The 26,727-nt window shown below is 40.7% G+C and overlaps 1 protein-coding gene across 2 annotated transcripts in view; it reads left to right on the forward strand.

The window, feature by feature from the left end:
• Positions 1 to 26,727, forward strand: part of CHCHD3 (coiled-coil-helix-coiled-coil-helix domain containing 3) — a 157,118-nt gene that overhangs the window by 116,139 nt on the left and 14,252 nt on the right. For both annotated transcript variants that reach the window (XM_042815928.1, XM_042815929.1), the window contains exon 6: positions 9,190 to 9,260. In XM_042815928.1, the coding sequence (XP_042671862.1) occupies positions 9,190 to 9,260 (71 nt within the window). The remainder of the gene's footprint in view (positions 1 to 9,189; positions 9,261 to 26,727) is intronic.

A 26,727-nucleotide genomic window follows, 5' to 3' on the forward strand; every position in this document is an offset into this window, starting at 1 on the left:
GCATCTTGTCATCAGCAGGAGATGTAAATATAGTTGTGCATTTACACATGCATCTCTAAGATTGAGAACATTTGTATTAAAGACTGTACTACAATTACATGCAGATTAGATGCTTGGCTGAATAGCTGTAAGAATTTTGAATAGATTTGTCCTTTCCACAAAGGTTTTCATTTTCTTTGGCAGTTCTGAGTGTTAACAAATTAGAGATCAATGCTCTACTAGGGCAGAAACGTGAAGTGCAGCATATCTTGGAAAAAACTTTAGAGGCATTAATAATTGCAGCTAAAGGTATTAGTGGTGCCTGAAAAACAGGATTGGAAATTCAAAAGAAAGGGTTGGAGAAAAAGCTATTTTGCCGATTTTCTGCTGGGAAATGAAATAGATCTTGTACACCATTTGGATACTCTTTTTCAAACAGAATGTATAGTCTTTGACAAACACATGTAATGAAATAGAGGAAATCATGTTGGGAAGTGAATTGTCTGCTGGCAGAACATTTGCCAAGATGCCATGTTTTCTTTCCTTTGGGTAGGTTGCAGTTCTGTCTCTGGCATCCTCAGCACTATTTTAGGTACCTGTTTCACTTGTAATCCCTCTGTAGAAACAGTTGTTTGGTGGTGTTGGTGTCCACCTGCAGTCTCTAGTAATTCAGACATGCAATCTGTTAGTGGAGCACTGTGGTCCAGAGCCAGTTTCTTTAAGAGGAGATGACCATAGTGGTTCTACAAAGCCGTGACAGTAAAGGGCAGAGGAGAGGGAATTAGCACTCGAGTTTCAGCTAACATAGAGCATACTTACCTCCAGGCAAGCTAAACTAAACTGCTGAAAACAAGTCTTGGTCTTGTTGTTTGGATGTCCTCTGCAGGGTGAGTTCAGAATCCCAGATCATTACCTGAGCTTTTCTGAATTACAGGGTTTCTCCAACAGTTTGTCTTCTCTCTCCCTACCTCACATCTAATTCTCCTCTTTCTTGCAGTTATCATTACTTTCTGCTTTGAAAGCATGTCCCCCAATGCAGGCATGTCCCCTGATTTGTGCATATCTCTTTTGTTTATGTGAATGTCTCTAAACAGTCCTGAGAATCCTCATGCCGTGATTGTGGTCTCCCATCAAGGAATTTCTTGGCTGTTTCTCTGGGAGCTCCAAAACTCTGGAAGTTATCTTTATGCTGGAGCTCAGAATTAGAAAACTTGTTCGCATTGGAGAGCAGCCATTCTCTTATGTTCATTTTGTGTAGATTATCACAAAAGCTGAATAACTGATGTTTTCAGCCCTGTAACCAGATACCGAGAACTTTCCTGCTCCATCCAGTTAGGTCTTCTGATGAAGGCAGAACAGCACCAAACACATTCAGCCTATTCATTCAAAATGGGTTCAGAATAGCACATTAAAAAGCCCAACAAGAGCAGAAAGCATAAGATGTGGTAGTTTCCCTAAATGGGGAGTTGGACCTTTCTTGTTTCATCTCCAGAGCTGAAAAATGCAACAGTTGGCTGCATAGTGCAGCTGGACTGAATGAGAGTGCTCATAACTTCTATGAAAATAACTTGTTTAAAAATTGAAGCAAAGGCCTGGTTTGATGAGATTTCAAGAGAAATTACTTCCTTCATGTATCACTTTAATAGCATTTGAGGTAGAATAAAGATGCAGTATTATGTGGGAATCTGTACGCTGTTATATGCTTGGCTTTCCCTGGTTGATTAAAATAAATTCAGAGACAAATAGAGGTTTTTAATTCAAATAAAGATGCAGTAAAAATGGCCATATATTTATAAAGCAGTAAGTTAATATAATTTGGAACTTAGATGTATGCACACTGTTTAGCACTGCAATAGACAGCCTTATTGTCTTACTGTCATTCTCTCTCCCCCAGTTCTTCCTCTTTTTTTGCACATTTGTTGCTTTTATTGGCAGCTTCGGAGATTAAGCATGACCGTGTTGTAAAGGCATTTCTTTCTGCAGTATTTCTTGCCTTTTTCTTTGTAATCCATATAGTCAACTTTATGTGCCTAACAGTGGGGCATAATCTAGTGATCATGCATCTTACACAGTGCCTCCTGCTACCCAAACCACTGTTCTCTATGGGTTTTCTTTGCTGTGATGTCTCACTTTGGGCACTTGTGGCTGTGCTTGGCTGCTGATCCCTACTTTGTGGCACCGAAACAGAGTGGGGACTGTGGCTGCCTTGAGGTTGGGTAAAAATCTGTGAAGCAACTGTAGGTTTAAGAACAGTTTCTTCCTAAGGGCTTTGGAAATCTTTTCATTTAAGGCCACATAGGTCTCAGGCTGTGTGTCAACAGAATGAATAAAACAAAATGCTTCATGTTATCTACAAATGAGTTCATAAAGGATACTGAGATGAAATGGCCAGAAGTTCAATTATGGGATAAAAGAAAGCCCAGCTTCAGCAGCAATGGATTAAAAAGAAGCAGAGAAAACTTTCCAATTTGCCATTTAAGAAGCATGGTAATCTTTGCCTGCCGATGCTTTGAGTCCTTCCGTGGGGGAGGATGACAAGGAAAAAGAAGTCTTTAAATTAAAAAATTCTCCCCTGATTCTCAAAGGTGCCAAACAGCCCAAGCTCTTCATTCCTTTGGTGGGTGGAGCAGGTGCTGAGCTGCTCTGAAGTCAAGCTGTGCTCATTTTTGTCTTTCGCAGCACTAACTTGAAGCAAAGGCCACATTTGTCTCCTTTGTGTGGAAGTCACACGACTTTTCCTTTGTCAAATAAACTGTTAACTACGAAACTATTAAATTAAAAATAAAATAAAAAAAAACCCACCTTAGATAGAATGCATAAATGTTATGTTCATATTGAATTTGATCAGGGCTTCACAAGCCAAGAGGCTTAAAAGGAAAACTTCAGTAGCAAAAAAAGAAGTCACGGTACATCTGCAGTGAAAACAGCTTCAACACGTTTGTTATAAAATAGTGCATATAGGTTATGTATCTTTAGTGAAATTAAATGAGGACTCTCAAGTTCTCTTGGTTCTTTTGAGAACCTTTTATCAGCTCGGATGACACGAGATCTTTCAGAACTTGATCATCCTGGAAATCTGAAGATTTTCAGCCGAGAGTAAAAGATGCACTTCTGCTTTGAGGTCCTGCATGCAGACAAAACAGCTGACCTCCTCAAGAGCTATGGGACTTTATTTCCTTACACAGACTTTTGAAATCAGAGCCGTCTAGTTAAATAATCATCCTCCTATTCCTCCACAATATGCTCTTTAAGGAGTGTCTGCTCCTACTTTTGTTCAGGGAAGTTTTGTTTTTTTTTTTTTGAGGGCAAACATGAGGAGAATACTTCTTTTTGCAGAGCATATTTTGTTCCACCTGAACTACAGTGTGCCAATATCCTTGCTAAGGCTCTGTGTATTTATCAGGGGAAATTGGATAGATTTAAAGTTAAATTGCAGACCTCTTTTCTTTGGCTTCTCTTCCATAATGCCAGCCTACATCTCCCTCTGTTCCCATACTTTTCTAAAGCTTTTACAAAAATCCAGACCTTTCCTTTAAAAGAAGGATATTAAATGAGATGCACAGCAAATGCTGATTATCAGTCGTTTTAATTTGGTTGCATCCTGTGTTATCTGCTTAGTCTTTGAGCCATAAACGCTTAAGTAACTTAACATGTGGTGGTCCTATTCAGGCTAATTAGATTACAGTCACATGTAACATTAGTCACTGCTGTGAGTTTTTGCAGGCTTTTCAACAGAACTCCTGTAATTGCATACTGCCTGCACTGTAAATAACACAAAGTTACAGCAAATAACACAAAGTGACACTGTTTTGAAAAATGCTGATGTGTTACGTTGGACCTGAAGGTTAAGGATTTTGTGCCAAGAAGCAAAAAACTGTGCCCAGTTTGGATCATTTATGTTTTGGGGTTGTTTTTTTTTGTTTGTTTGTTTTTTTTGTGCCTAAACTTTTCCTGTTCGAGTTAAGCAGCACAACTGATATTCCTATTAAAGTATCCATTTATGCATTTGTTAAAGCAGTGTTCTCCCTCCTCTGGCTCTGATTTTTGTTATCATAGCAAGAACCTTTGGCCGTACAAACCCAGGCGGATAAGCAGAGCAGCAAAGCCACGTTCCCTACATTGTATTTATCTGCTTGCAAGTTGGAAAAATCAGCATAAAAGGCAGTGGGCTTCTGCAGTTGATGCAGATCTCTAATGTGTAACCACACCTGCTCATGTAATTGCTATGAATCCCCCATATGATCCCATGTAATCAATACGCACAGTGCTTGCTGTGCATGGCATCCATTATTTATTTCAGAGCATTCAAACTGCACAAAATTGAGGTGGGCCCTTCTGTGTTACCATTTCCACAGTATTAAAGAACTGAAAATAAATGTCTTAATTCCTTAATTCCTAAGGGTAAAGCTTTTTTTTTTTTACACATAATAAATGCACGGTGGCTAGAACCAAAACTATCCCAGGTTCTATTTGTGCTTGTAAGAGGAAGGTAAGGATGACTTGGATTCTTAGTTTGGGGGTTAATTACCCCCTGTTTCAGCAGCTTAAATCTTAAATCTCCACTTTGAGCTACTTTCTGAGCCCCTCTTTCTGTCAGCAGTGGTAGTGAAATTCAAGCTATTCTCCATATTCTGTGAGGTGTGAGATCTGCTGGCCTGAATCCTCAGTGATCAGACTAGATTCTTTGAACAAGCTGAAGTTTAGTCATCAAGAACCACATTTGCCACTTTGTTTTGATATTGAAGTCAAGCAACAAGCCCACATTGTGTAAAAACTCCATAACAGATGCAGAAATAGCATCTTCCACATAATCTGGGAGGATGATTAATTGCCATAACCCTGACATTTCTTGTTCCCTTCTGGAAGTTCCTCGCCTCCTTCATAACATAATTCCTGCACTTTCATACTTTTTTCAACAAATAAGACCATAAAGGTCTGCAGAAAGGCATGGTTTTATTATACAGCTTTGGAGAAAAGTATAAATGAGAGGAAAATGCTGCATAACTCTGTAAGCAAAGATTGTTTGATAATCTCCTAAAGGACCCAAATCGAAGACAAAAGGAGTTCAGCTGTATAGTTTGCTACCATTTTAGTAGCATCGTTAAGAGAATGGAACGGGCTGCCCAGGGAGGTGGTGGAGTCTCCTTCTCTGGAGATGTTCAAGACCTGCCTGGATGCCTACCTGTGCGACCTGGTGTAGGGAACCTGTGTTGGCAGGGGGGTTGGACTCGATGATCTCTGGAGGTCCCTTCCAACCCCTACAATTCTGTGATTCTGTGAATCCTTGAAATACCTAGATAGGTAGATTCCACATATTTAACAAAGGCACGTTTATGACCTTAAACATCTGACGTATTTTTAACATATTCTTAACATATTTATAGAGATATTTTTTAGATATCTGTCTATGTAAGTGGAATGTAGCTTGGAGAAGAGAAGGCTCTGGGGAGACCTCATCATGGCCTTCGAGTATTTGAAGGGAACATATGAACAGGAGGGGAAACAGCTGTTTATGAGGGTGGACAGTGATAGGACAAGGGGGAATGGTTTTAAACTGAGACTGGGGAGGTTTAGGTTAGATATTGGGAGCAAGTTTTTCACACAGAGGGTGGTGACACACTGGATCATGCTGCCCAAGGAGACTGTGGATGCCCCTGGATCCCTGGAGGCATTCAAGGCCAGGCTGGATGTGGCTCTGGGCAGCCTGGGCTGCTGGTTGGTGACTCTACACACAGCAGGGAGGTTGAAACTGGATGATCATTGTGGTCTTTTCCAACTCAGACCATTCTATGATTCTGTGATTCTATGATTCTAATCCAAAATCACTCCGATAATCTGCCACTGCTGCTAATCTCTGAATTGGACCACAGTTTTTATCTTGCACTTGGTGTTGAGCAGTCCATGAATATTTGGACTACACATACACAACATAAATACAGAGACTGGGGAAATTACCCGTGTTAGCAGTGCTGTGTTTTATCACCATGTTTTCTGAGTTTAGAGGAATGCTCACTGCATTCTTATCTGGAGGATTAGAGAGGACTTCTGAAATGGTATTTCCTCTCTGGGTTATAGAGAATATCTCTCTGAAAGAGAGACTGAATGACTTTCAAAGGAAGATCTTATCCAAGAAACACGGCACACTTTATCTAAGATAACAAATCATTTCTTGATAGCTTGAGTCTACTGTAGGATTGAAACTTCTTGGCATATATAGCAGCTCAGCTGATCACTTGAACTGCAATTAAAAAGTAGAACAAGTACACTCAAAATATTGTTTTTGTGTCAAAAACGCTCCTTCATGCTTGAAAATGATAAAAAATTGCAATCGATCCTTACAACTGTTGTGTTCATCTTTATTGATCAGGCCAAAGAAAGACAAATCGCAACCCAAATAAGATTATAGTAAATGTTAGCGTCGTAGGGGACTGTAGGATGATAGAGAGCTATTCATCATCTCAAATGGTGACCTGTCCGCACTCGCCCCGCAGTCAGCCTGCTGTCTAATCACATCCCTATTGATTGCATCTATGTCCAAGGAACCTGGACCCGGCTGTCATTGGGCAGCTGGGATTGCCAAACGCGAGGGGGTCACTGGTGTGAGGAGGATTTCATTTTCATTTTCTTACTGGCCAGCGGTGATTTATGAAAAAATAAATGACCCCGAGTCGCATGCGTGGAAGCCTTGATTTCAGTACAAATGAATGATTAAGTCTGAAGCTCAGAAGCAGGGCTGCAGCAGACCACCGTGCTCTTTGTGATCCGTGCGTGCCCTTTGACCATGGGAGACGCATCAAGATTTGTTATCATTTGCAGTAAAATATTGGCCAGGCGATGCAATTGTAGCCGTGTTCAGAGTTGGTGTTACTGTCGGTGATTTCTGTACGTATCGAGTTCATAATTCACATGGAAGGACCTTGGAAGGTGATTTCCTCAAGTGGAAAGGGAAAATGTTTTTATTTTTCTAGCTAGCGCTGCACGCGTTGTAGTTTCCATCAGATATTTATACCATAGTGGGCTTTCTTCCCTGCGTTTCTCATAACCCAATTAGGCACAGGTACATTTTATTCGGGACGTGTTTGCTAAGTTACTGATTGAGGAGACTGTCATCTTCGGCACTTGCAAAAGAGTGATCTTTCCACTTAAAGGGCTTTTTTTGCTTATTTTCTGGCAGTGTTTTAGGCACACTGCTTTTTCAGTGTCTTCAGTAAATAACTTAAAGCGCTCGCTTTACCCAAAATAGAACTGGAATGACACTTCCCAGGACTGTATTGTTCCAATGCATGTATGCTAAAATGCTCCAAAGAAGCACAATCGTGTTAAGGAATGAATAACCTTAAACCGTAGCATTAATAGGTAGGTTGTTAAAATAAGGATTCAAAAAGGCTTTTTCAGTAATCACACAGCGTGTAATTGTAAGAGTTTTGTTGCCATGTTAACGTGCCTTCCTGGGATGCCAGATGACTCGAGAGTTACAAAGCTAAGAAGGGGATCTTGCAAATGCCAAAAAAACCGTCGTGCTTCTCCACAGCATTGTTTCTCCTGTTGGCTCCTCCATTCATGGAAAAATAATGTTCCAGAGAACTTTTGAACTGCTTTAACTTTTCATTATTCCTCCAACTGTGAAGCCAGGTGCCTTTGCTATTACATCTTAAGTCCAACTGTGCTAGGACTATAAAAATCTCTTTAAAAATACCAGGTATATATTATCCAGACATGAAGCATCACAACATTATAGTGATTTGTCTTTGAATATTGTATGTCCCACTGAGAAATTTGGCCATTTTCCTGTATAGAAAAGTTTTACTGCTTGATGACTCAATTTTGTCTGACCTGCATTTTGGAAATTGATCATTTGCACGTGCATAGTTTTGCACTTTGTCCGGAGGAATCCCAGGCATATATATATATACAGACTGGAAGGAACAGTCCTTGCAAGTAGCCCTGCAGAAGAGAACCTGGTGGATGAAAAACTTAACATGAGCCAGCAGTGTGCTCTTGCAGCTCAGAAAGTAAATGGTATCCTGGTTGCATCTGTGGCCAGCAGGGACAGGGAGGTGATTATCCCTCCCTACGCTGCCCTCATGAGGCCCCATCTGCACTAATGCATCCAGGTCTGAGGCACCCAATACTAGAAATACAAGGAGCTGTTGGTGAGGGTCCAGAGGAGAGCCATATAAATTACCAGAGGGCTGGAGCACCTCCCCTATGAAGACAGGCTGAGGGAGCTGGGCTTATTCAGCCTGGAGAAAAGAAGGCTGCAGGGTGACCTCATTGCAGCCTTTCAGTAACTAAAGGGAGCCTACAAACAGGAGAGGGGTCAACTCTTTGAAAGGCTAGATAACAGCAGGACAAGGGGAAATGCTTTGAAGTTGAAGGAGGGAAGATTTAGGTTGGATGTCAGGGGGAGGTTCTTTACCAAGAGAGTGGAGAGGTGCTGGAACAGCTGCCCAGAGAGGTTGTAGATGCCCTGTCCATCCCTGGAGGTGTTCAAGGCCAGGTTGGATGTGGCCCTGGGCAGCCTGGTCTGGTATTAAATGTGGAGGTTGGTGGCCCTGCATGTGGCAGGGGGGTTGGACCTTCATGATCCTTGAGGACCCTTCCAACCGAAGCCAATCTATGATTCTACGAAGCTGTTGAAGTGAACTTGGAAATGTGGGAAATTAAACTAAATTTCTGCAAGAGGCATTGTCAAGGCAAAGAGCAAAAGGAAGAGTCAAGCTGTGGTTAATTTATTGTTCAACCTTGGAGCCTGACATTGGTATCGTGTGCAAACTAGATGGGGATGTATGTGTAAGTAACACAAAGAGACGCATACAAAGAAGCAAGGATTCAATATTTTGATTTTTTTTCCTCGTGGAGAAGCTTCACAGGTTGCAATATTTCCTAGTGCTTAACTGTGTGAATTGTACCCTCTGTCTCGTCAGTTTCCTTCTTGAAAGTCATCTCTTTCGCAGAACCTTCCAGAGCCAACAGGACACACTTAACAAGAAAGTCTGCGGAGCTTTGTAGTTTAGTAGAGATGAGGGCTCTTGGGTGGTTGTCATTGTATGTTTGTTTCCTTTTTGTTGGTGGTTTGGTTTTGAGCAGCTGAAATGTGTGAAATATCTAAATTAATGCTACTTACCAGGTGTTCAGATGTATATAACAGATGTTATGTGAAAACTGTATTATTAACTTTTTTTTTTTTTTTTTTTTTTAACTGTACAGAGTGCCCAATTCTACAAAGTAACCACAGAGCAATACCAGAAAGCTGCCGATGAAGTGTCAGCCCGGTTCAAGTAAGTCTTTTCTACCTTTGTGTTTGAGCTTGGCAAGTAGATGAATTCTTATCCGTTTTAAAATGAATCGTAACTCCCATTTCTGCTATCACAGATCCTATCAGTCTGTGTTGGAAAAAATGCTGGTTGTTCAGATGAGAGAATTTTGAAGAATTTGGAGGCCAGTGCATAGTAACCATAAGCTGCATAGAAATTAGATGCACAGTTAGTAATGTCCTAATTAATCTGCATTTGATAAGAAGTATCCTAAAAATATATTCTTTAACACTTTTTTCTCTACTGGGACAACAAAAATGTAATTCCAACTTTGCATTACAATAGTATTCATCCTGTGCTTGCATGACATGAAAGGATTTAAATTAGCAACTTCACTTTGCCCCTACCAGTGAAGGTCAAATTAAATAAATTTTATTAGTCCTGAGGATGGTTAAATGAAGATGCAGTAATTGATGTATCAAAGTGACTCTGACCCTTAGCCTTGGACTCTTCCCTTTTTGCTAGTTCATCCATTAGGTAGAAGGTTCCATTTATCATTTCAATGAGGATACAAAGAGAACTTCATACAACCTTATAGTCTCAGCAGTAACCAAGAAATGCTGTGCAAAGGGAATTATTTTGTTCCTGTTTTTAGGTTTTTGGAGGGTTTTTGTTTTGCTTTCGATTTTGTTTTGTTTCTCTCTTTGATGAGAAAGAGGGAAAAAGGTTCTTTTTGAGCTGCTGATAGTGATGGAAACTTCTTAACTGAAAGATAAAATCATTTTAATATGAGGAGTTGCTAATATTCTCAAGTGTGTATGTGAAATCTTTGTGCTGGTTAATGATGCGGAGTTTATATAAGTGAGGACTGAATTCGTACGTCCCTTAAGAGGGACAGAGTGACCATTGACATTGGTGTGATTTTAATATAATTTGGAGGTCTCTCTGTTACAGATGGGAAGCCTGGTATGTTGTCATTCATTGTCATTATTTTCATCTGTGTGTGAGCCTCATCAAGGGGGGGTATTTTTCCTTCCCTTGTTATGTTCTGTTACTTTCATGTTTTTAAATCTTAATTATTGCCTAACCTGCCTTGTACTATTTCAAAATGGGATGTTATTGTTATTTGAAATGGTAGTTGATAGCTTTATGTTTTTATGGCCAGAGGTAGGAAACTTTTTAAAATCTGTTTATTGTTCCTTGGTGTATAATCAATTTCCTGAATAAATCAAATGCTTCTGGGTTCCTTTTGCATACAGAGAACTGGCTAAGGGACCAGTCGGTGTCGAACAACAGCTACACATTTTAAGAAAGCCATTTTAAAGGATGCTTCAGTCTATCTGCGTAATGGAAAGAGTATTTAACAAAGAGGGCTTTGATAATTGGAGATTCCTATCAGTTGAGTAGATTGGTCAGTTCTTCATTTTCTAGGTTCTAGAGGTACTGCAGAATGATAGAATCATCAAGGTTGGTAAAGTCCTCCAGGATCATCCAGTCCAACCATCCACCTATCACCAGCATTTCCCACTAATCCATGGCCCTCAATACAGCATCCAAGCATTTCTTAAACACAGTAGGTATCAACTATTTGACCAGTCTTCATTGCAGTCCCAGTACTGAAACTGCAGTGCTTTCTTTGCACTTCAAGCCAGTTTTTCTTGAAAATTATTTGGAGCTTTCAGATGAGTGCATCTGATTTTGATCCATTGCATTACATACAAAAGGAAAATGTTATCAGAAAGAAAAGAAATTTGAAATAAGGACATAAATTGGAATAGATTTGATGAAGGGCATAAAATCTCTGTGTTACTGTGCCATTTAAAATTCTTGCTTGTGTAAAATCCTTTTAAATGGCATGTCTTTTTTACTGAAGGTTTAAATTCAGCAGACGTAATTTTAGCACTGCCTTTTGTGTGTAGCTTGATGGATAAATTATGAATGATTTAGTGAGACCTAAAGATGAGCTCTTTCGGCGTCGCCAGGCACTTCTCATGTTCAGTTTAATTGCATGTGAGGATTGTGGACAGAGTTTCAGGCAGGGGTGTTTAAAGAGCTTGTTTAATTGGCTGTAAAAGGAGAATTAAATAAGGTTGAACTGCTAAATTTTGTTAATGCATAAACCAGTGTGCTGCGTGTCAGTGTGATTTCAGGTTCTAAGTGAGAGACTAATAGATCTAATTGTGGAATTATTACAAAAGTCTCCTTTTTAAGCATCTGCAATGCAATGAGTTACGAGCTGTTATTGAGATAACTTGTATTACTACAACTATTTAAACTGTGTCTCTTTCAAGAGCAAAGCGTTCTGGTTAATTACTTGAATATTTCCTGGATTTTCCTTTCCTTCCTCCATTTAGTCCTTGCAATTACATCAGCTGTGGCTTCATCAGTCTTCAGGGATAGTTCAGTCCATTGCAGGGGAATATCCAAATATCCTATATAGGTTTTGTATCTGAGAAGTGACAGCTCTTCTGTACTTTGTCTGCAGACCTTATTGATGCCTGTTTATTACCTTCTGCAGCGCTGCCTGGATTAGACTGATATTCCAAATGTTCATGATAAATGTTTTATCTCCGTGGGGTCCTGATACACATTGATCAAATTCTGAATTATCAAATGGTTCATCTCTTTAAGACACTAATTCACATTGATCAAATTCTAAATGACCGGCTTCAGTCAGTTCCTGCAGTACACAAATTACATTAAAACAACATTACTAGGGCATGCTGCCTTTTCTAATGCAGGAGTTATGTTACCCGCAGTTACATTATAACCAGAATTATTATATTATGAAGATGTCTCTGTTATAATGAGAAGTTTACACAAGAAGAAAAGAATGTGATGTTACAGGAAGAGCCAGGCTTTAGGCAAAGATTTGGACTTTTCACTAATCAAATTGTACATTCATATTCATTTTTTTTTCCTTAATTTGAAGGGCTGGAAGCGGGAAATTTGGCAGCTGCAGTGGTGACATTTTATTCCCCCATGTGTTTAGAGCCCATGTGTTTAGAGCCAAGTAACGTCTTGATTACTCATTTAGGAAAAGAGTAAGCAGAGAGCACAAATCCTGCCTAAAATAAATATTTCTCCTTTATTTCCTGTGTTTTTTGATTCCTTATGGTAGATTACACTTCATAGCAATGCACTAATGCTTGTTCAAAATGTTTAGCCATCCCCATCCTGCTCTTTGTTAGCTAGCATGAAGTTGCTTCTGGCTGCAAAAATGTGGCAAAACCACATTCCTTGGCTGTTTGTTTGGATTTGCACTGCCCTGGTGGTGGTTGTGCAAAGCAAAGCATGAATCACACAGATTCATAGAATCACTGAGGTTGGAAAAAGTTGGACCATCCAGTCCAACAGTCAACCCATCTTCACAATGCCCACCAGGCTATGTCCCTGAAATGAATCATAGAATGGCCTGGATTGAAAAGGACCACAATGATCATCCAGTTCCAAGCCCCCTGCTATGTACAGGGTCACCAACCAGCAGACCAGGCTGCCCAGAGCCACATCCAGCCTGGCTTTGAATGCCTCCAGGGATCCAGGGGCATCCACATCCTTGGGCAACCTCTCCAATGCACCACTGCTCTCTAGGTGAAAAACTTGCTCCTAATATCCGACCTAAATCTCCCCTGTCACAGTTTAAAACCATTCCCCCTTGTCCTATCACTATCCACCCCTGTAAACAGTTGTTCCCCCTCCTGTTTATACACTCCCTAATGGAAATGGAGTAGATGAGGGAACTTTGTCCTGGTGTCACTTCAGCGTCACTTCTACATTCCTGTCTCTGCAACACGGCCAAAACTGGCTCTCGTGCTTTGCAGTGCAGTGTTTAGATATGTTTACATAGGTAGGCTGCTAGATGAAATTATCCCCTGCAAACAGAGAATTCTTTGCGTCACAAGCTACAAGGATGTTTGAGTATTTACCCTAAATTTCAAGTTTTGATAGTTTTATTCCCTCACTGTGAGACATCTGATGATGAACCCTGCCATCAGAGGAAATATCTCCAGGGAACTGTAGGGGTTTGTTTGGTAATACACAGCAAGGTTTGAGATTTGCTCAGGGTGCTTCACACGGGTGCAGTCTTTTAAGAATTCTTTACAAAGCAAATCATTCTATTTCTGATGGTTCTGGCTTGTTCCTGTTGCTTCCATAATTTGATCTTTGACGGAGGTGAGGCCTTATGGCCAGTCAGGAAGCTGTAGTGGTCTTGAATATAGTTCAGTGTGGGGAATGAATTGGGACATGGGGATCTCAAAGGGTGGTGACGCACTGGAACAAGCTGCCCAGGGAGGTTTGTGGATGCCCCTGGATCCCTGGAGGCATTCAAGGCCAGGCAGGATGTGGCTCTGGGCAGCCTGGTCTGCTGGTTGGTGACCCTGTACATAGCAGGGGGCTGTCAGGTTGGCAACCCTGCACATAGCAGGGGGTGTTGAAACTAGATGATCACTGTGGTCCTTTTCAACCCAAGCCATTGTATGATTCTATGAGGAGTATTAGGCAAAACATCAGTATCATGCCTTCCTTTACTTACTGGCTTCTGTGTCTTGAAGCTTGGTTTGCTAATGATTGTTGAAGGTAAAAAATAAAGCACTGTCATGTTGTGTGGTCATATGTAATGACACAAAGTATTCCTTTTAGTTGTGTTTTAGCTAAAATTCACAATGCAAACCGTAAGTGAGGAGGTTTGTGATGAAGCCACATTAAATGAGTAACAGTGGCAGTCTCACAAAGCAGTGATGGACACTATAAATAAAAATAGTGCAGTTCAGAGAGAAGATAAGGTTTGTAATGACACCTTTGGACTGAAAGCAGAGAATGTCAGGTCATTTCAGGGCACATATGGTGATTTTTCATGGAGTCTTCTGTGCGATCTGTAAATTAGTAATATTGATGGTTCCTTAATGCAAATATCTTTGGTAACTACCATGTGATACTCACATCACTGTAACATAGAAATCCATCCTAGATACCCATGTAAATAGCTGGTGCTGCTCCCTCTGCTTGTGCAGATCTGATGTTGAGAAACAGCTTTTTCTGCTACCTTAATTAGAATTTGTTGCTTTTAAAAACTGAGATTATAAGTGCAGAGTATAAATTATTTACGAAGTATTACATAATACTTCTCAATAATAGAAAATAGAACTCTATGTAGAAATCCTTGGACAGTCTTCAGTTTTGCCTTTGAGTTGAGCTTCCTTTGCTCAGCAAAGAATCATAGAATTGCTCAGGTTGGAAAAGACCTTAAAGATCATCAAGTCACCGAACATCATCAAGTCCAACCACAAAGACAGGACTGAATAGAAACATCCTGAATTCATTTCTTCCCTCACAAGCATAGCATGCATTGGAGTGCACTGTTATGAAACAGTTGTTTAGTGTTGGTAGTGATACTGTTGCTGATCATGTTCTTAAATTCCTTTTCCTGACTATGTAAAAGAATTGTCTTACTTTTGTGTATGTTTATGTGTAACTAATTATCGATTTCAGTATTTATGTATAATATAATATGATCATCCTTGTCACGTCAGCAGTTGCAGTGTCCTCAGGCTGAAGAAGCAAGAACAAGCCAAAAAAACCCAACACAACAGCTTTACTTGTATCTTATTCAGAAAGTCAGTGAGAGAAGCACAGCTCAGCACAGCACTGTTTGGAAACAGTGCCATGAGTCACAGCTGGGGACGATGGTTCTGAGTTACCCAAAACATCCCACAGATTAGCACAGGGCTAGTATAGGTGTAAGTTATGCTAGGAGTGCTAAATAGCATTAACTCCGCTTTTTGCAGTGGCAGAGTTCCTTCTTTCTGCTCCACTGCTTTGTCTGCTTTCTGGGAGCCTCAGTGCCCCAAGGCTGCTTTGCTGTGGCTGCTCCAGCAGTTGTGTTCACAGCACACAGAGGGTGACACAGAATTTAGTTGCTTAAATAGAGTTAAGCATTGCTGTTGGCCGATAGCATTGCACAGTAATGCTCTTAATGAAAGAAGTGTAAATGGTGTTTTGTGGAGTGGAGGTGATGCTGTCACCCCACCTGGTTTTGTGGCAGTTTGAATTCAGAACACATAGAGCTGCTTAAGGTGGGAAAAGAAGTTGATAAAGAGACTACAAATCTTTTCTGTCTCTATTATTTATTTAGTACATCCCAAATCCTGTTCCTTTTGAATGCAAAAGGAGTAAAACCAAATTTCTTGGCTCGCCGCTTTCAGCCAGAACTCGGGCCTAATGGACTTGTCTCAAGGCTCCTTGAAGGGAGGAGGGGACAACGATTGTTTAGCATGAGTTGATAGTAATAGGACAAGGGGGAACGGTTTTAAACTAAAAGAGAGGAGACTTAGAGTAGATGTCATGAGGAAATCCTTCTCCGAGGGGGTGATGAGGTGCTGGCACAGGCTTCCCGGAGAGGCTGTGGATACCCCATCCCTGTAGGCATTCTAGACCAGGTTGGATGGAGCCCCAGGCAACCTGGTCTGGTGCCTAATACAGTGGTTGGCAACTCTGCCCATGACAAGGGGGTTAGAACTAGATGATTTTTGAGGTGCCTTCCAACCCAAGCCATTCTATGATAATTATATAATATTATAATTGCAACTCTATGAGTCATGAATTTCTGCCTTTGGATAGATTTGCCTGTTGCTTCACTGGATTGGTGGAAGGACCTTGGCCAGTAGTTATCATTTTCTCAGCTTTCATCCAACCCATGGACATACATAGGAGAATTTCGTTTGAAAAGCTTCAGAATCAAAATTCTATAAACCCTTTATCCAGTACATTTACCTACGAAATGATCGGTTCATAAATGACAACTTCAGTTTTCCCTGCAGCAACACAGATATTTAACTTTCTCCCTTTGATCGATAGAGCCCATTAGGAATGAGAGTGCTCAACAGAGCTGGATGAAATATTAATTGCATGCTTTTTAGATGGATGCAGATTCATCCTGAGCAAGGTGGGAGCAGGGGATTCTGGCATAATATCTGTGTTTCTGTGGTGAGCTCAGAACCATGAGTCTGTTTGCCTGGGTGCTTGTTTTCATTGCAATGTTTGAACTGCAGTGTCGACTTTAAATGTGCTTATTTGTGCTGCAGATAGTTCTGAAGCATTGAGTGCATTTCTGAGAGTTATATTATTTTTTTTTTTTAATCCATTATTGAAAATGTAGGTAGGGCATTAGCTAAGAGGCTCAAGCCAATTTTTTCTGTGTTTGCCCTAATCCTTTTTTCCCCAGTCTCCCTTTTGGAAATCCTGGCTACATTCATTAAAGCTCTCCTCATCCCATCGCAGATTTTTCACACTGTTAGATGCTTTACAGTCTGTAATAGAGAAAGCAATCGTAACATTAATTTTGGGAAAGCACAAAGTCTTTGGAGAAGAGAAGGCTCTGGGGAGACCTCATCATGGCCAGCACTTGAAAGGAATATGTGAACAGGAGGGGGAACGGCTGTTTGCGAGGGTGAATAGTGATAGGACAAAGGGGAATGGTTTTAAACTAAGGCATGGAGGTGTAGGTTAGATATTAGGAGGAAATTTTTCACAGAGGGTGGTGGCACACTGGAACAGGCTGCCCAAGGAGGTTGTGGATGCCCCTGGATCCCTGGAGGCATTCAAGGCCAGGCTGGATGTGGCTCTGGGCAGCCTGGGCTGCTGGTTGGCGACCCGGCACACAGCAGGGGGGTTGAAACTCAATGATCACTGTGGTCCTTTACAATCCAGTCCATTGTATGGTTCTGTGATTCTATAAATAGGAATTTTATTTGATATGAGTTAGTACTTAAAATAACAAAAGTTTTTTGGTAAAGCAGTTGTAGTAGGATAAGCTTTCTAACAGATGTGGGCAAACTATGCCTGTTTATCCAAATGCCCTTTTCAGGTGCATCAGGTTGGTGTGTTAGGAGGAGAAAGCACATGCCTGTGTTTCAGCACACCGCGGGCTTTCTGTATTTGCTTACACAGCCGCGCTAAGTAATTTTATAGACTTCTCATGAAAGTGAGCAAGTGAAACTCTTCCTTCATGCATCAGTGGCCAACAGCTAAATTGGCACGCTCCCTACTTCTGTGTCCTGGTAATCAAGCAAGTCCCCTGAAAATTGATGGATGCACTCATTAAGGGCAGTTCTTGCTGCTGGCTGCAGTTTCCTGAGCCGTTCGGAGCCGGCGAGCGCTGACGTTTCGCGGCGCAGTTGGCACATTGTGCTCCACACGGTGCATCTGGCTCCCCGTTCCCTTTCAAGGACTAAAGCCTCTTGTTTTAATACGTTAAGCATCCTTTGTTGGGATTTTGTGTGCACACAAATAAATGATTTCCCACTTAGGGTATTAAAAACCGGGGAAGGTTAAAATCCACAGTCTCTTCCCTTTGTTATTAATTTGTTCTCTGTATAATCTCGTGTTGCTGAGATTTGCCAGTACCTTTTTAAGGACGTTTTTATGAGTCTAAGCCATCTGCAGGACCGAAGCCTACAAATCTCGCAACCCCCACTTCTGAGCACACAGCAGCAAGCCTCTCTTTCTGGAAGGGAGCAGGATTTACAGAGTTGATGGTACGGCTTTTTTTTTAGGACTCATACACCTGTTTCCGCTTAGAGGGTGAAGAATGAATTGCCAATTACCTCTACATGTTCCAACACGGCACTTCATATTGCAGGAGCATGTGCTACCTGCTCAGCCAAGGCCCCCAGCTATGTAACCAGCCGTTCCAAAACCACGGAGTGGAAAGATGGAAAGCAACCCTCCATCGGTCGCTAATATTTGTGTGTGTGGAAGCCAGGTCACTGCCACTGACCTTTGTTTTCCCAGCAGAGCTCTTGAACAAGATGAAGTGATCAAAGCAGGATGCCAGCACATCAGCACGATCTCATTACTTTGTAAGCTGCACGTACAGATGCTGCTGCTGCTGCATCAGGCGATGCTGATTTACATTCACAACACCTCCATTACCGCTCATTTGTTGCTACTTGTAATTAACCACTTCTTCCCCCTTTTTTTTTCCCCCTCCCTTCCCGTACTGTTGGGCAACAGAGAAAAAATAGACTACATTCATTCTGTTTAGATTCCATCTAAATGAATTCAAAATTGTCAAGCCAAAGTATACATTAAACATTTTAGGAAATAATATCAAATCATATGCTTTGTGGCCGAGTGTGGTTACACTCAGAAAATCACATTTGTAAAGATAGAATTAAGATGTCTTACGATGCAGTTAAGCTGTCCTGTTGGCTTCAAGTTCACATGTGGTTAAGTTCAAAAGTAAAACTTCCCTCTTTAATTGCCCATAGTAAAAATTATTACCTGGACTTGAAAATCGGACACTTTCGTTGGCGTCGAACAAGTATCTTCCACTCACTCTGTAATTATGGAAAGCTAAATGGCAGAAATGTGTTATTTATGTTTCCTGTATGGGAAGTTGACACTGGGCATGTGGAGAACAGGAATGCTTTAATAGCTCTTTCTCTGAGCAGAGGGACACTTTTAATTGCATTGTATCTTCCATTATTGCTCTTTGTCTTCCTGTTTGCTCAGGGCAGTCCAAATCGCAATGAATCTCAGAGCATGGAGAGAACCATGAAGATTTTGACCTTAGCGAGCAGTCAGGGCTTCAGCGAAAGGTGGCAGTTGGACCTGGAGCATTCAAGAAGCTGGTCCTGTGTCTGTGCCACAGTACATTCTGTGCAGAGCTGCAGCTGTCAGCATCTGGAGCAGGGGATGCTGCAGCTGTTGGCAGCTGGAAGGGCAACACTGGATTGCTGTGTCATGGGTGTCACCTTTCTGTTTGGATGGAGGAGGAAGTCTGTCTCTTTGCTGCTGTTCTGTGCTGCTGATAGGCTCAAACAATTAAATACAAGTTTGCCAGGTTGTGCTCAGTTTAATTTGTTGTGCAATAGAAGAAAACGGTGCAGCAGGCAATTGGCAGTAGGTTTACTACATGGATACAGCATCACAGAGAAGCCTTTATTATCTCAGTGTAGTATTGATTCTTTTTTATGAACTAGAATGCCTAGCAAATTGTTTCCTAATGTCAATTTTTCCTTAATTAATTCATCTAGGTGCTACTGTAATAAAAATAATGAAAGGAGCTTCATATATGTGACCTAAGTGCATTCAGTTATCCTTAAGGTTAGGGGACTGAACTGAGATCAGAGAGGTAACATGAGCCAAAGCTGAGTCTCGAATTAAAAGGTCATCAATTGCCATTTTTCACACAAACCTTATAAGCTGTTCTTTTTAACATAGTACATCTCTTTTTGTTGACCTCATTGGTTTGGGCCTCATTTACAGGTATGAGATCAGAAGTCCCCAAACTTTTCCATCTATAACTAGCATCAAGTAGTGGCATTTTGTCTTTGTTGATCCTGCCAGTAGCGTAAAATAATTTTGTTTTTCAAAAATATAATCGTAGAATCATAGAATCCTTAGAGTTGGGAGAGACCTCTGAAGGCCATCCAGTCCAACTCCCCTGCAGTGCACAGGGACACAGCTCCATCAGGTTGCCCAAGGCCTGATCCAGCCTCTCCTTGAAAGTCTCCAGGGACGAGGCATCAACCACATCTCTGGGCAACCTGTGCCAGTGCCTCACTGTGAAAGATTTCTTCCTTCTATCTAACCTAAATCTAACCTCTTGGAGCTTGAAACCATTTCCTCTTGTTCTATCACTGCAGACCCTGATGTTGGTTATTAAGCGCTTCCTAGGAGTTGACCACAGCACCAACGTGTGCGTTTTTTAGTAGCTTTGAAGAGGAAAGCAGAATCAGTTGTGTCCTCATGAGCATTATTACTTTATCACACCTCCAAATGTGAATATCTTAGCACTTTTCCTCCTTCAGTCAGAGGAAATTTTACATTCAGATAACTGAATTTTAGACATTAGTGACTTTTTGTGAATGTAGGGCTTATTATGTGAATATAAATATTTTTCCCCACAAAGTAAAATCTCAAAATACAATTGTATTCTTCTTAGCTTAAAATTTTCAGCAAGTTTTCACAATTGATATCTCCTTAAATGCAACTGTGCAAGTCGGTTAGTAGATCAGAACACAGCCATGTTAGCCACAAGAGCTAGCTTTGTTGGTTGGAAGCACTCAGATCCAACAGGATAGTCTATGTCCCCAGCAGAAAATTCATGTCTTAGTTATTTCCCTTGAATTTCCCTTGAAATACCATTTGTTATTTAGTGTATACTCTATACAGGACTTTTTTTTACTGATGTTCTGGCTGCATTTTCTTCCAGATTTGCTCGGTTATTCTCAGTATTCCTCATTGCAAAATTCTGAATTATTTTCTGAATATGCTTTCTGATTCTTTCAGTGCTTATCACTGCATCTTAAAGCAAGAGACCTGAGAAACATACAAGAAAATACATATATTGGTTGTAGAATCATAGAATGGCTCAAGTTGGAAGGGATCTTAAAGACCATCCAGTTCCAGCCATTAAATATCCTAACCAGTTTTTGGGATGCTTCCACAACTGCTAACCACGTGTTCACACTTTCTTGAGCATAGTCTTCATTTTTAAGGAAATCAAAAGCCTTTTGCAGGTATTTGTGAAGAGGGCATTTCCTAACTATTTTTGTTTTACTTTGGGAATTTAAAACATGTAGACTTGGATAGATAAGACCTGATATTAATGTGTCACGGCACATTTAGAAGCTTGAAGAGCACCCCGCCCTCTCAGCCTAAACGAACACGAAAAAGCACAAAGGAGACATTCTTCCCTCTTAATGCTTATGGAACAGTTCAGCATTAGTAGCTTTTGCCAATTCAAGTACTGAGCGTCTCCATGGAGGAGCTATAACTGGAACTGGAAAACTTGTCAATATTTTAAAAAATAGTCCTAATTGTCATAAAAACGCACTCTCTCACACTGTCCTCTGCCTCTCCATTAATATGCCTGCAATATAAAATCAAAGTAGGGTCCAAAATCACGCATTTAAGCCGCGGGGGATGGGACTGAACAAAACAGATAAAGCTAATACGTGTATCTTTAAGGAGAATATCAGAGTGCCATGTCTGTGGCTATAAATACTATAAAGATACAGCCCTTTGTCAGGGGTGTGTTAAGTTGGATAATACTGCATAGCAAATGCTGCCCTGTGCCATATGCATTACTGGAAGCACGAGAAGATCAGGATCGAAAGATTTTGCGAGACAGCCTTTATGGATCTGTGTGTAATAGACTGCTTCTCTGTCTACACCACTTTACTGTTAATGAAATCTTGCTCTTACTGGGCTGGTGAAATGCAGCCCCTTTTGTTCCATCACATATGTTCTTTTCCCTTTGCCTTGACTAGATGCTGTACTTTAGCAAAAAAAATTGTTAGAACCCTTTCAGTAAGAATATGTAGCCTGCACAACCAATGTTGAATTTTAATTCTTTTTAGGTAATTTAGTGCTGAACAAATCTAGCTCAGACCCTTCTTCCACTAAATATTTGGCTCTTTTAGGTAGAGACATTGCAAATCTTTTTCTGGGCAGTCTACAAAGGAGGTTTTGGTGGCACTAAAAGAAAATTGATTGAGGATAGAGCAAATCTATGTAATGGCACTATGGCAGTTTGCCTTTCTTTGAAACACAGAGGTGGTGACACAATGGAACAGGCTGCCCAAGGAGGTTGTGGATGCCCCTGGATCCCTGGAGGCATTAAAGGCCAGGCTGAATGTGGCTCTGGGCAGCCTGGTCTGGTGGTTGGTGACCCTGCACACAGCAGGGGGGTTGAAACTCAATGATCACTGTGGTCATTTTCAACCCAGGCCGTTCTATGAATCTATGATTCTATGAAATCTGAAGACCTTTTGGTCCTTCTCTATACATAAAGTAATTCTGTGTCAAACAGGAGCAGTCTTCAGGTACCTGCTAACTCTTATGTTTAGGCAAATAAAGTTTTATTGCTTCTTTTTGGTTACTTGCAGTATGAATATGTGTGAAAGTCAAACTCCACCATCAGCTCTTGTTCTGTGTATGCATTGTAAACTGAGTTTTTCAGGTAATATCCAAATATATCTTGTATCATGCACTACTCCTTTCTCTCCTTAATAGGGCATCTGTACTGCTGTAATAAGTTTGTGATTCTGTCAAACTTTCTGTTAGGTGCTCAGGTGTAAAACACTCTGGGTCACTGAAAATGACAATCATTTTATCTAATATTAAAGAAATTTAGAGAAACAGTTATATGTTCAAAACTTTCCTTGGCATTTAGCACGGGTCCCAGTTTCCAGCCATTTAAGAGATACATTGAGCCACTGGGCTGCTCCTCTGCATGCATTAGTAACAAACTCAGTGTAATATGGAACAGGCTTGCCATATCATGGACACGTTTATGAAGATTGATAACAGCCAGGGTTCAGTGTTAACTTTTATTGTCAAACAGGCTGCAGGAGAAACTGCCTCGTATTGCTTTTCCTTTGATTTATGAAAAGGTTGCTACATGAAAAAGACATCACATAAAATAGCTCTGCTGGCAGTAGCATTATAAAATAGGGCTGTAAGTAGACCAAACAATAACTAAGTATAATTATCTTCATTATTGTCTCTCTGAGCTCTATTTACCTTCGCTAGGATGCTTTCACTCACCATGTTAAGGTGGACCAACCTTTCCCATCAAGTGTGTAAGGATGATAAAATCCTCCTGTTTCAGATAGGTGCTACCCCAAAGAAGACCTTTGTGCTTTGTGCCATCTTTACTCCACAAAATGAAGGAGACGATTCCAGTTTCAACTACTTGTGCATTCCAGAGGTGGTACTGGGAGGAAGACGAAAGATGTTCAGAAAAAAAAAATCTGCTTCTATTACCGTTTCCATCAGTGAGGTATTTTACTGGAAATTACCCATTCTCCAGAATGGGTTATTTCAGACTGTGATATATTTAGACCCTTTAAAATCCAAACCCAGACCCCCAGCATAGTGGTGGAGATCGCCAGTTTCAAGCTGTAGAGGATTACAAAGAGAATTACTTTATTTCTCTTTCCTTCTGTAAGAAAGTGTGCCAGAACAGGAGGAATCTCTTAGTTAGTAGCAATTAGCAGTAGAACTAGTGAAAATCCTAGAAAGGATGACCCAGGGAGCTACTGACCTGTCAACCTCCAAGATCATGGAGCAGATGCTCCTGGAAGCTATGGTAAGGCACATGGAAGAGAGGGAGGTGATACAGGATAACCAGCATGGCTCAGCCAAGGGCAGGTCCTGCCTGATCAACTTAATAGCCTTCTATGATGGCATAACTGTCTTTCTAGACAAAGGGGACAGCCACTGGTGTCATCTATCTGGACTTCAGTAAGGCCTTTGACATGGCCCCCCACAACATCCTTCACTCCAATTTGGAAAGATATGGATTTGTTGGGTAGACTGTTCAATAGATGAGGAGCTGGTTGTGAGAACATACCTGAGAGTGATGGTCAATGGCTCAATGTCCAGATGGGGATCAGTGGCACATGGTGGTGTCCCTCAGGGGTCAGTTAACATCTTCATCAATGACATCAATGATCAAACTTCAACCAGTTTGCAGATGACACCAATGTCATAAAACACAAAAGCGTTGCACCATCCAACTATATGAGACCTTGGTGAAAAATAGGGCCTTAGAAATCATACACTATAAGATTATACAACACAAAGGGTTAAAATGACTTCTTTGGATCAGGTAAAAGTTCAGTCGTGTAACTAAGTGCCTAATTAATTCTGTCAGTGCACAGTGAATGTATTAAGGAGACCTTTGTAAGGTGTGAGATGGCACTGGCAATACACCCCACCCTTCTGGTGTTGAACTGCTTTTCCAGTACTATCATGTCTTAAAACAGCCCCATGGAACCACAGCAGGAAAAATAACAGAATGAAACTTGAGTGCTGTGCTTCACAACTCTTCTCTCAAAGTGCAGTTCATGGTTTGTTCACGGTGCATTTTCCCCACTGGGATGCTAGAAAGGATGTTGAGTTCATTATATTTTCCTTATTTCTACAGAGCATTGGACAAGCACATTAAAGCTAAGATATATTACAACAAGGCCCAGTACGCACTTAGCAGCGTGTTTGCAAGGTGATTATTCCTCTTTGTTAACACATTATTGTTTTTGCAGCACAGCTGATGATATTTTCTAAAAAGATTGACTCGCCACAGCCTGGTTCCAAGACCTGGGAAAGCACACATAGTCTTTGTAGCTTATCAGAGTGAATCCAAGCCTCCTTTTTGTTGAAAAATTTCATGCCCAAATGAAAAATGGGCATTTATTTTACTTTCTCTTAACTTTTAAGATTGCAACCTTCAGTTCCCTCCAGTAATCATCGCCCACGGGAGCAGTGATGCTTGAAGTGTTTAACTGTTGATTGCTTTTTCTGCACACTGCTTTTCCTCATAAAACGTCTTATGTTTGTGGTCAGTAGCAGGCTTTCAGGCCTCTTATGGCTGAATAAAATAGTTAAACATATATTGCTCGAGAGAGTAATATTTGGATAATAACGTGCCAAGAGTTGGTGTCCTATGGTGTTTCATATTTAGTGCAGCAGTTGACCTTTGCTATAGATAAGAAATGTGTCTCCTTATTACAACACACTTTATACCACCTATATAAGAGGAAAGCTGTTTTTTAGTGGAGTCGTGTAAGGTGCTGTGAAGATTTTATTATCACAAGTTTGGGATGATGATGTTACTCATGACTTTACAAAGCCTGAAGTGAATTGTATAGCCCTTGGGAAATACACAGCAATAATAAATCCACAGTTGTGTATTTGGTTTATGCTGCTCGTTTGGTTGGTTAGTCTTTACTCAGATCTGTCTGTGTTCTACTCTTTGTGTGTATGTGCTTTCACACACACTGTGATGTAACATTAGTATGGAAAATTGAACACGGGGCATGAATAAAATTAAAATGATAATGTTATCCATTTTAATGGATAGTTTATCATGGTGTTGTTTCGCTACTTTTGTATAGAAAAAGATTTCAAACTATTGCAAAAAGTTCTTTTTCTTTAGAAATTTGAGAGGTTTTGTTGTATTTTTACGTAGTATGTAATGCTAGTCAATACACCCACGTAGTCCTGGAACAGCAGTGGCTGCAGACCACTGGCATCACGCATCTATCAGAAATGTCAGCCAAAGCATCAATTAAATTTCCCAAAGACTGAATCTGCTTTGTGATGAGCTCAAGCTGGATCCAAGGAGAGCAATAATTCCCTGCTGCTTGCTGTAGCTCCTTTTGAAGGATGCACTGCTCGGACCTGCACAGTGCCAGGAAGCACCCCAAAACTCATAACGCTAAGAAATGGCACCACCTGGTGTCGTTGGCCATGGTGATCTCTGACTTTTCTGCTCACAAACAGCTGAGCGAGCGGAGTGTTGCCAGTCTTCATTAAATAACTTTTTGGGAGGAGTAATGAGATGGATCTCAAGTGATGCTGCATGCAAACTCAAAATAAGGTTTGAAATGCAGTCATCACAAAGTGACTGCATGTGCGTGGATGGATGGGGTTGTGTTCAAATCAGGCTGAGCAGATTTATGGTTGGATTTGTTTGTTTCCCATTCTGCCTTGTTCTTGGACAGGCTTCCATGCATCCAAGATGATCATTCTTTCCTAATTTACCAAAATAGAAGCTGGTTTTAATCAGTGCAAGATCGAGAAGTTCTTTCTGTTGTATTTATCTCATGTATTCACATTACATGGGTACAGTGTATTCCATCTAGATTAAGCTGAGCCTTTCCAAGCTGATTTTTATTAAAGATTATATTTGCTGTATTATCTTTATAGTACAAAGGCTTGTATGCCCAATTAGAAGACTAAAATTTGCACTGCTGTCGTCCACGTAGGTGTTTGTTTTAGCATTTAAAGCTTATATCCTAGTATTCAGTGAAAACTATTCTTCAAGCTCCGGGGTTAAAAATGTGCATCCCAATTTGGGTAATTCCAGCATGTGGTTCCCCTTGCAGCTGCAAGGACCAGCTGTGTGTAAGGTACATTTGTATAATAATTTGTTGGTGTATTGGGTGGTGTTTGTATTTTAAGGCTTTTGGTTTGCATGTGTTCCTCCAGGAGGTGAATTTTATTAACGAGTTATTTGGGATAATAAAATTCAAGGAATATCAATTGAAATAAAAGTGTTCCATGTAACGGTGTCTGTCAGGGTGGATGGCAGTCTCATTTCTTTGATGAAGGTGTTCAGAGGACACACAGACTCAGCAGGTCAGATCAGAGGTCCTTCTAGCTTATCAGGCAGTCAGTAGGAGTAGATATCTCAGGAAAAGTGGAAAAACAGGGAATTACACAGGGATGCCATTTAACCTTCAAAAAAGAAGTGCAGTGTGGCATTCCCGAGCCAAACATTGTATTTTTGCTCTTAATCCTTTGATGGACAGTACCTTATAACTGGCTTCAGAACCCAACTGTGCTTGTGATACCCCAGTATCCTCTTGCAGTGACTTCCAGGTTTTCATTATGTGTTATTTAGAAAATGCTTGAGTTGTTTCTTTAGTTGTAAACTTGCTGCTAGAAAACTTCATTGGCCAACTTCACTGGAAAA

The sequence above is a fragment of the Centrocercus urophasianus genome, unplaced genomic scaffold, assembly GCF_019232065.1.
Source record: "Centrocercus urophasianus isolate 14NV4802_14NV808 unplaced genomic scaffold, USGS_Curo_1.0 seq_15, whole genome shotgun sequence".
Lineage (NCBI taxonomy): Eukaryota > Metazoa > Chordata > Aves > Galliformes > Phasianidae > Centrocercus > Centrocercus urophasianus.